This window comes from Sycon ciliatum, chromosome 2, assembly GCF_964019385.1.
Source record: "Sycon ciliatum chromosome 2, ocSycCili1.1, whole genome shotgun sequence".
Lineage (NCBI taxonomy): Eukaryota > Metazoa > Porifera > Calcarea > Leucosolenida > Sycettidae > Sycon > Sycon ciliatum.
In genome coordinates, this window is record NC_088644.1 from 23,676,397 (window position 1) to 23,687,365 (window position 10,969).

Sequence of the window (10,969 nt, forward strand, 5' to 3'; positions counted from 1 at the left end):
TCCTGCACATGCATGCACACAGTTGTCATGGACACTCGTCGAATATAGTGATGTCTGCTGATGCCGGACAAACTAAAACTAAACTAAAGTCAAGATTACTGATTAGTCATCTTCTGCTGCCGGCTAGCTGGGGTTCACCATGCCCATGGTTCATATGTACGAACTCTACTCGTCTCGACAGGAACTCAGATTAGATAATCCAATACCATGAATACTGTTTCCGAACACGGTGTCCTCCACCTTGTTTCATGCTGTCCAACCAACAACATGTGCGAAGGTCTACACTACAAATTAGTACAATCATGTTGTGCATGTTCAGTCGGTAAACCATGGTAAACGGTTTGACCATACATGGTCTAGCAAGGCAAGATAGGAGAACCCCTGCCCCTGGGCCTGGCCCTGGGTAGGAGAACCCCTGCCCCTGGGCCTGGCCCTGGGTACTGGCTACTGCTCAGGGTTGAGCTGAGGTGTTGTAACCGGGGGGGGGGGGGTAATTCATTACACTCCAGGCCAACATGGCAATAACTAATGTTATCTGATAGGCAAATGCAATGATGGACAAGTCAAGTGATCTATGATAGTATGAGGAGACTCTGAGTACCATCAGAATGATGGTCAGATGGCTATCCGCGCCCAGCAATGCGGAGTGTACCTAGTACTAGTAACTAGGCTCAGGTCTGGCCTATGTCACTGGCAAGTCGGATTTTACTTTCAGGAAAATTTTGCATAGCTGTGACAGTGGTCTGTGCACTTACGTTCACACACACGCACGCACGCACACACACACACACACACACACACACACACACACACACACACACACATATGCGTATGCACCCCCCCCCCACACACACACACACATCCAAGCACATACAATACGGAAGGCGACAGAGAGCAATGGATAACCAGGCCATCGCCGGGATCTACAAAACACCACACTGTGTTTCACCCGAACATCACCATCACAAGTACACACACGATGTTTCAAAGAGCTTTACAGCTTTAGGTTGAAAATACGGAACTTGAAGTACTTCTCCAAACTGACAAATCGTGTAGAATCATTGAACTCTACATGGATACTTCTACTCAAGATAGAGCATTGGAAATTATTCAATCAAAAATCAAGCAGCGACTGAATCAGTTCATAATAACAAAAGGGTTCTGTGAATCCGCCTACTCAAGTACGAAGAAAACAACACTGGGTATCAGGGAATGACTTGAAACAATCCAAAAATATCACTGACACGGCATGTGGATAGTAACAACAGGAGCCACTATACAGCATCATCATGACATTGTAGTGCAGTCCAGACCGGTCATGTGGAGTCAGTACAGCTGTGATAACATCCGGTCAAGAAAAAACGACACTCTACTCTGACACTGGACTAAACTTGTTCGGTTCCGGGAGAGCAATTCAGGCACAGGCCACGTCAGGTTGAACGATAAATATCCACTGCTGCTTCCTCTTGCAGTGGTGCAGATGATGATGCGACGCATTCAGGCACTGGTACATTGCTGAGGGGACCAGGGTACGGCAAGTGGGTTCTGTGAAAACAAGAAAACATGATTCAACACCTCGAGTTAAAGTACTTTCAAAGTACATACAACATATCATTGTTCAGTGCTGCTCAATGGAATCCGACCGGCCCTATATCTGCGGACACTGGGGGGCACGTTCACTGGGCGCAAATAGAAAAGTTGACTCATTCGATTGGATTTCATTGCGCAGCATTGTAGGCTGTAGGGTTAGATGCTCACAACACACAACACTGTAGTCCAGGCAATCTGCAAACACACAAGATACATGCCGATTCACAAGTACATTGCATACTGACTCACCTGAACGAACTATGCGGAGGAGCATGAGCGCGGCACAGGGTATCCCGTGGAATACTGTTGGCGTGCAGCTTGATACTATGCAGGGTGTCCGGACCGGGCATGTATCCTGCCACGGCGCCGAGCTCTGGCAGGGTTGCCTCCTCCGCTCTGATTGTCTGCGCTGACAGCGAGCTGTCCAGAGTGTTAGCAAGTGTGTCCACACACGGGTCACGCACAACCCCGAGAGCGGGTATACTCGATGCTACACACAAAGAATTCAACAAGCAGAGAAATAACGTTACAATGTAGGCTAGTGTATTGTAAAACGCCTTTTTCAGATCCTGACACGGCACACGAGTGTGCTTTGTATGGGGATACCAGGAATTGGCGCGGAGAGGGGGGGGGGGGGGACAAAGTGTGCACTGGGATTCAGCTGAATGGTGTGAAGACCACACAGGTTTGAAGACTCCATATGTAGCTCTATGTACTTTAGTCTATCGAATGGTCATCAAAACACGCTCTATCTTACTGCAAATAGTTCTGTCGCTACAATTCAGATGTCGAAGCTATTTGTTCTCCATAACCGCGGGCCCCTACTGATTCAGTGGACTTGGCTAAGCCGCGGGTCTTCATGATGCATGTCCAATATCAGTACAATAACTCATTTCTCAACTCACTGCAATATCTTAGACTGGCTTTCTTTGCGCCATCCTTGCGGAGTCCTTTCACACGATCAATTTGATTGGAAGGTCCAGTTTGCAACTCTGACTGGATTCCGACACGATGGGTTTTCGCTTGTCCACCACGAGACAAGTCATGGGACGGGAGCACTGCCGATTGCCATTTCTCAAAGCGAGATGCTTCGTCTTCATCCTGTTCCTGCCTCAGAGTATCTCCTGCGAGGTAAATTGTAGCCGGTGGTTCGGGAGCTCCGAAGTTTGTTGGTGGTTGGCGATATCGCTCCATGTCCTTTTCACGGCTATTCCATGAGAAAACCTCTCTGCAGGAGAGAGAGAGAGAGAGAGAGAGAGAGAGAGAGAGAGAGATAGAGAGAGAGAGAGAGAGAGAGAGAGAGAGAGAGAGAGAGAGAAAGAGAGACAGAGAGAGACAGAGAGAGAGACAGAGAGAGAGAGAGAGAGAGAGAGAGAGAGAGAGAGAGAGAGAGAGAGAGAGAGAGAGAGAGAGAGAGAGAGAGAGAGAGAGAGAGAGAGAGAGAGAGAGAGAGAGAGAGAGAGAGAGAGAGAGAGAGAGAGAGAGAGACAGACAGAGAGAGAGAGAGACAGAGAGAGAGAGACAGAGAGAGAGAGAGACAGAGACAGAGAAGCAAGGGAGAGGGGGTGGGGGAGAAAGATGAAGTTTAGTTGTAAATGACAGTGTACTATGACAAGTATACATGACCATGCTAGGTCATAGCTTTAACCACAACTGTGCCAATACCCATACCTATTCAGGGGCGTCGGAAGGTATTTTAGTGTGGTACGGTCAGCCAACTGAAGTACAATTTACTCGTGGGGGAGAGGTGGCTGAGCCGAAAATTTTGGAATTTTACATCCCAGATCAGTGTATTTTGTTGATTCACGGGGTATCTGGGGCAAAAGTGGTACGGTCAATACCGTAGTGAGTCACTGACCGTACCGTGTGCGACGCCCCTGCTATTGTGCTGTGCACCCGAGCCACGGATTTGCCATACAATACACAGACAGGTAGACAGGTATAGTGGGATGGTCTAAGAGAATGACGTCATGAGAAACAGGACCTACCTCTGGACTGGCGGCACAAACTTGTTTCCGTGTAGGATATGTTCAATCCATTGCTGCATAAACACCACCACACACCACAAGAAGGTGAACGCTACACCGGCCTCAAGAACATGCATAATCATTAATGTTTTTAGACCCTGTAGATGTTTATACGTGTGTGTATGTGTATGTATATATGTGTATGTGTGTGTGTGTGTGTGTGTGTGTGTGTGTGTGTGTGTGTGTGTGTGTGTGTGTGTGTGTGTGTGTGTGTGTGTGTGTGTGTGTGCGTGCATGCGTGCGTGTGTGTAGGCTGACCGGCATCTCGGAGGCGCACTGGTACCACCTTGCTCATTACCGGAGGGACTGGCGCGAGCTTAGCCGTTGGAAGCCAGCCCCAACCAAGAGTATTCATCTGTGTCTGCGCCCGTGACTTTCGCCGTCCGAATGACTTATCCTGACACAAGAATTACTGCCTCGCCTAATATCTATCATCGCCTTTGGCGATGGGCTTTCCAAAGGTCCAACGGTGTGTGTAGGCTGTGCGCAGTGTGAAAGTTGTGCAGATGCCGCTGAGTACTCATATCAACTTGTACGTGGGTTACTAGTACTTGCTGTGAGGTACAACTCACACAATGTACATGTACTATCTCAATAGACCTGCCTCGGAGGATGCACCCGGTGTGCTGACAGTGCTCACCACCACCGAGGCAGAACGTAATACACAGAACAACACCGGCAACTTGCAAGGATAGTTAGTCTACACTACTCTGAGTTTCATGCATTCGCAATCATCAGCCTGCAACACCTTCATTGCACCTTGATTGCGAATGATGATTGCAAAAGTAGGCAAGCGACTAGCTAGCCTTGCTTGCCCGCGCTGTTCTGTGTATCTCAATAGCCCTGATAATGTCGGTCTGAAACCATGCTGTTATCATAATACTTTCATGTATAGCACATGTTGATACAACTGCCATGTAGACACTGTTGTGAGTGTACCCTATTTCCAGCACTACTGGCCAAGGTATTATAGTAGTTGGTGAGCCCTAAGTAAATTTTGCCGGATTTGAGAAGGATTCACACAATAGACCGGTCCCAATTCCAGAACACACGGTACATAGGGAGAATTACCTCTGATAGTTCCTTGGTGCGATATGGGTCCACCTGCTTCACCGTGCGTAGCATCTCCTTGAGGGTTTTCTTTGGCAGCGTATGAAAACCACCGCCTGTCAGCCACTTTTGTTTCTTCTCAGGCCGTAGTGTAGGCGCCAGCTCTCCATACGGATAGTCTTTTGTCAGAAAGACGGCAGAACATGGCACGGTGCGCTCTTCATCCGAAGAGGATTCATCGTCCAAACTTTGCACTGCTCGTGCCTTCTTCTCCATACAAGTGACATCTCCCGTTTCATCGCTTGTGGCATTTCTTTTCTGCTGGCCGTTCATTTCCTTCACCTCTTTGCCACTCTCACTCCCCATGCCTTGACGATCAATGACTTTGTTGCCTGCATACCGCTCACGCTAGTAGTGAAAGAGAAAATACAGGCAGGTGTACGGACAAACGGAACAGACAGGCGGATAGACAAACAGGCAGACATGAGCACAAAGCTTGTGTAGCACCAGCACCGTCAGCACAAACACGAATGCAGCTGATTCGTTTGAAAGATTACAGACAAGTCAGATACACAGCAAGGAACGGTCAGTGTGACCAACAGTATCACAATTATCATCTCCCTACCCTGCCCCCTCCACCCCCCCCCCCCTACCCCGTCCCTTCCCCCAACCAGTGGTGTCGGAAGGTATTTTAGTGTGGTACGGTCAGCCATCTGAAGTACAATTTACTCGTGGAGGAGAGGTGGCTGAGCCGAAAATTTTGGAAATTTAGAGCCCAGATCAGTGCATTTTATTGATTCACGGGGTACGTGGGGCAAATAGTGGTATGGTCAATACCGTAGTGACCGTACCGTGTGCGACGCCCCTGCCAACACACACACGCACACACACACACACACACACACACACACACACACACACACCGTGCAATGCTGTTCAACAATATCAAATGCTGACGACGGGATCCTCAACATCAATGGCTGGCCCTCAACACCATGCACATACAAGCCTGCATGCGAAGAGTGTCGCTCTGCACACGAGTCAGTTACTGTATTCAACTGACCACTCCAGTCATGCTTGGGCGGGTGGATTTATACTTCATACAAAATCCCCTGTCCTCTCTCTCTCCCTTTTGTTTTACGCCTGCATATTCTGCCTCACACGAACAAAGCCAAATTCGGAATAGCCACAATACCTTGCTCTTTCTGAACGCAATTTTGCGGCTGGCATTGCGGTTGTGCCTCTGGCAGCTGTACGTGTGCACGTGCTGTCCATGAACGGAGGAATCCGTTGACCTGATGATTGGGCGATACGTGTAGCTGTTCCTCAACCCGGTAGCCTCCTGCAGTACAGTACAGATGCAATACACATGTCACAGTCTCCAAGAGAGAGAGAGAGAGAGAGAGAGAGAGAGAGAGAGAGAGAGAGAGAGAGAGAGAGAGAGAGAGAGAGAGAGAGAGAGAGAGAGAGAGAGAGAGAGAGAGAGAGAGAGAGAGAGAGAGAGAGAGAGAGAGAGAGAGAGAGAGAGAGAGAGAGAGAGAGAGAGAGAGAGAGAGAGAGAGAGAGAGAGAGAGAGAGAGAGAGAGAGAGAGAGAGAGAGAGAGAGGAGAGAGGAGAGAGAGAGAGAGGGAGAGAGAGAGAGAGTCAGTCTGACTTTTCCACATGTGTGGGTACTCCCCCAGCTACGAAATAACCAATGTGCATGTCCAGGCCAACTGGAATGGTTATAAAAGACTGAAAACCCCAATTAACTTTAGCAGGATTTACGTTCATAACCTTGCGCCAGGTCACCAGTTCCGCAGCAACAAAAAAACGTGGCCCGCAACAAGGTCAGAAAAAGAGCGGAATATTTAGATGGTGTAGCAAGCTGCTTGACACGCTAACAGAAGAAGGGTTAACAGGGTATGGTATAAATCGACACGAGATACCTTAGAGGAAATGTGAGCAAGCCGCCTGTGCACCTGACATCCTTACCATGTTCTTCCTGACAAAGCTGCGCACATGTTGCTTGCGCCGCTCGACCACTAGCTCATCATAGCTAATGTTGTGGTGATCAATGGGCGTCCACCGGTCATGATCAGGTGCAGGAGGAGGGTCTTTATACAAAGCAGCCAGCTCTCGTCTTTTTTCTTCTTCTAACTCAGCCCGGGCAATTGCTTCACGTCGCTCCGTTTCCTTTTCTTCAGCAAGTATCTGCTTAGTCTCATCCACTGCATAGAATACATAGAGAGTGGAATTATTACAACTTACTAGAGTGGAATTATTACAACTTACTAGAGTGGAATTATTACAACTTACTAGAGTGGAATTATTACAACTTACTACAGTGGAACTCACTTAGCACATATTCTGACAAGACGTACACTAGCTTGGTACGTACACTAGCTTGGTACGGACACTAGCTTGGTACGGACACTAGCTTGGTACGGACACTAGCTTGGTACGGACACTAGCTTGGTACGTACACTAGCTTGGTACGTACACTAGCTTGGTACGTACACTAGCTTGGTACGTACACTAGCTTGGTACGTACACTAGCTTGGTACGTACACTAGCTTGGTACGTACACTAGCTTGGTACGTACACTAGCTTGGTACGTACACTAGCTTGGTACGTACACTAGCTTGGTACGTACACTAGCTTGGTACGTACACTAGCTTGGTACGTACACTAGCTTGGTACGTACACTAGCTTGGTACGTACACTAGCTTGGTACGTACACTAGCTTGGTACGTACACTAGCTTGGTACGTACACTAGCTTGGTACGTACACTAGCTTGGTACGTACACTAGCTTGGTACGTACACTAGCTTGGTACGAACACTAGCTTGGTACGTACACTAGCTTGGTACGTACACTAGCTTGGTACGTACACTAGCTTGGTACGTACACTAGCTTGGTACGTACACTAGCTTGGTACGTACACTAGCTTGGTACGTACACTAGCTTGGTACGTACACTAGCTTGGTACGAACACTAGGTTGGTACGTACACTAGCTTGGTACGTACACTAGCTTGGTACGTACACTAGCTTGGTACGTACACTAGCTTGGTACGTACACTAGCTTGGTACGTACACTAGCTTGGTACGTACACTAGCTTGGTACGTACACTAGCTTGGTACGTACACTTGCAGCATGTGCACGACGGCTAGCAACGACCTATGTCCATCCATCAAGCCTGGAAGCCTACGTCGCCTGTCGCCTGATTCCCCTTGATAAGAAGCCAGGCGTGCGGCCCATCGGCATAGGTGAGGTCCTTCGCCGGATCATGGGGAAAGCCATCCTCTCCATCACGAATGACGAAATTCAACGTGCAGCCGGAAGTCTCCAACTATGTGCTGGCCAAGACGGAGGTGTGGAAGCAGCCATTCACGCCATGAATGACCTCCATCAGCTGGATGACACGGAAGCAATCCTACTGGCTGATGCAACTAATGCGTTCAATTGTCTGAACAGAGAAGTATGCATGCGGAACATCCAACACACCTGCCCGTCCTTAGCTCCGACAGTCATCAACACATACAGAGAGCCGGCCAATCTGTTCGTGAGCGGTGAGTGTATCAAGTCCAGCGAAGGTACCACCCAAGGCGACCCGGTCGCTATGGCGATGTACGCTCTCGGTGTTCTCCCCCTCATCGAAGAAGCAGCAACAGACGGTGCCACGCAGTCTTGGTTTGCGGATGATTCTGCCGCAGGAGGCAAGTTGCAAGCAGTACGAATCTGGTGGGATCGCCTCAACGAGAGTGGTCCATCATACGGCTATTTCCTCAACCCGACCAAGTCTGTCCTCCTTGTCAAGCCACAGTTTCTGGATGAGGCCACCAGCATATTTGCTGGAACTGGAATTGACATCCGCACAGATGGATGTCGGCATCTGGGAGCCGCGCTTGGCTCAGCAGAATTCTCCCGCTGCTTTATGGAGCGCAAGGTTCAATCCTGGGTAGAGGAGGTGATGTCGCTCAGCACTATTACTTCGTCACAGCCCCAAGCTGCATATGCAGCGTTTGTTCACGGCCTGCGAAGCAAATGGTCCTTCCTGTCTCGAGTCATGGCTGACCTACATTTGTACATGCAGCCGTTGGAGGATTCCATCAGAAACAAGTTCATCCCCGCTCTCTTAGGTGGCAGAACCGTCAACGATGATGAGCGACAGCTTCTGGCTCTGCCTTGTCGACATGGTGGTCTGGGGCTCATCACACCTGCCTCCCTCGGGGCCCAGTACGCCCACTCCAAGACCATCGTTGGCCCCCTGGTGCGGCGCATTCAGCAGCAGACTGCCACGCTTGGCGATGCCCTGCAGGAAGTGCGGAAGAACAAGCAGCTGTTGAGGGCGAAGGCAAAGACATCACTCCAAGCCGAGGCCGTCGCTCTGCATTCTGCCGCACCTCCAGAGGTTCAACGTACCATCGACCTTGCTTCGGAGCGGGGGGCATCCAGCTGGCTCACGTGCCGGCCCCTAAAGGCCCACGGCTTCACCCTCACGAAGGCTGAGTTCCGCGATGCTGTGCACCTCCGGTATGGCTGGCACCCAGTACGACTGCCAACATCATGTTCCTGTGGACAGCAGTTCACCGTCAGCCATGCCCTCTCCTGCCCGTTAGGCGGTTTCCCAACCCTCCGCCACAACGAAGTACGCGATGTGACAGCTCGCCTTGCGAAGCGTGTTGGCCACCAGGTGGCTATTGAGCCACATTTGCAGCCACTCACTGGAGAGCAGCTCCGGTACCGTACTGCTGTGGGCGACGACCAAGCCCGCCTTGACGTGGTGGCTAGTGGCATTTGGGGAGGGCGGTTCGAGCGCACCTACATTGATGTCCGGGTGTTTAACCCTTTTGCGTCCTCGAATCGCCTCAACTCACTTGCTGCTAGCTACACCCGTCACGAAAAAGCCAAGCGCCGTGCCTATGAGCAGAGAATCCGAGAAGTGGAACACTCCAGCTTTGTTCCCGCCGTGTTCTCCACTACGGGAGGCATGGGGAAATCTGCCACCTCTCTGTACAAGAGGATAGCGTCCCTCATCGCCGACAAGACCGGAGAGGCCTACAGTGCCGTGATGGCTTCGATCCGGTGTCAAATCAGCTTTGCCCTGGTCCGATCCAGTGTGATGTGCCTGAGGGGTGCTAGGCGGCTCTATGCACCGGTCTTTGCCGCGGACTCAGCTGCTCTTGTTGTTGCCGAGGCGGCTATCCCCTGTTGAGGTTGATGGCCGTGCTCATTTATACCATGTTCTCATAATTTCTGCTTTTCGTGTCATTCTTGCTTCTTGTGTTTGTTTGTTCTCCTCTAGTTCTCTTATGTTCGCGGAGAAGGCGGAGAGCCGGAACACAGAACCTCTTATTTTTTATTTTTTTTAATTACTTACTTTTTTTACCAGGCGTGGGCCATCCCCTGATCATAGGTGCCAAACATTTTTAGTATAATTACTCAATCAAAAAAAAAAAAAATCCTGATAGTGGTACCATGGTCTACGTCATCTTGCAGATTCAAACAAGCGAAAGTAAAAAATCCATGACAGTTCTTTGAAAAAAAAAAAAAAAGCTTGGTACGTACACTAGCTTGGTACGTACACTAGCTTGGTACGTACACTAGCTTGGTACGTACACTAGCTTGGTACGTACACTAGCTTGGTACGTACACTAGCTTGGTACGTACACTAGCTTGGTACGTACACTAGCTTGGTACGTACACTAGCTTGGTACGTACACTAGCTTGGTACGTACACTAGCTTGGTACGAACACTAGCTTGGTACGTACACTAGCTTGGTACGAACACTAGCTTGGTACGAACACTAGCTTGGTACGTACACTAGCTTGGTACGAACACTAGCTTGGTACGTACACTAGCTTGGTACGAACACTAGCTTGGTACGTACACTAGCTTGGTACGTACACTAGCTTGGTACGTACACTAGCTTGGTACGTACACTAGCTTGGTACGTACACTAGCTTGGTACGTACACTAGCTTGGTACGTACACTCCGCACAACCCACGCCGACATCCGTCAATTGTGGTATGCCGATGATTCAAGTGGTGCAGGCAAGCTACGGGCCCTTCGACGCTGGTGGGATGATGTGGACGAGACCGGGAAACCTTACGGTTACCATGTCAACGCCTCGAAGACTCTCCTCCTCGTCAAGCCTGACCTGCTCAACCTGGCCCACAGTGTCTTTGCAGGAACTGGCATTGAAGTGGTCACGGATGGAGCACGCTACCTGGGTGCCGCTATAGGGACACCGGATTTCATCGCTGGCTATACAGCTGGGAAAGTACAAGACTGGCAGCAGGAGCTTATGCGACTG

General features: G+C 49.8%; 1 protein-coding gene across 3 annotated transcripts in view; it reads right to left on the reverse strand.

Annotated features, from left to right (window-relative positions):
* Nucleotides 1-982: 982 nt before the first annotated feature.
* The window catches only part of LOC135809295 (uncharacterized), a 37,037-nt gene continuing 27,050 nt past the window's right edge, over nt 983-10,969 (reverse strand). For all 3 annotated transcript variants that reach the window (XM_065322621.1, XM_065322619.1, XM_065322620.1), the window contains 7 exons: nt 6,642-6,877; nt 5,863-6,009; nt 4,689-5,075; nt 3,579-3,631; nt 2,496-2,818; nt 1,840-2,080; nt 983-1,545 (listed from right to left, as the gene is read on the reverse strand). In XM_065322621.1, the coding sequence (XP_065178693.1) occupies nt 1,431-1,545; nt 1,840-2,080; nt 2,496-2,818; nt 3,579-3,631; nt 4,689-5,075; nt 5,863-6,009; nt 6,642-6,877 (1,502 nt within the window). In that variant the 3' untranslated portion in view covers nt 983-1,430. The remainder of the gene's footprint in view (nt 1,546-1,839; nt 2,081-2,495; nt 2,819-3,578; nt 3,632-4,688; nt 5,076-5,862; nt 6,010-6,641; nt 6,878-10,969) is intronic.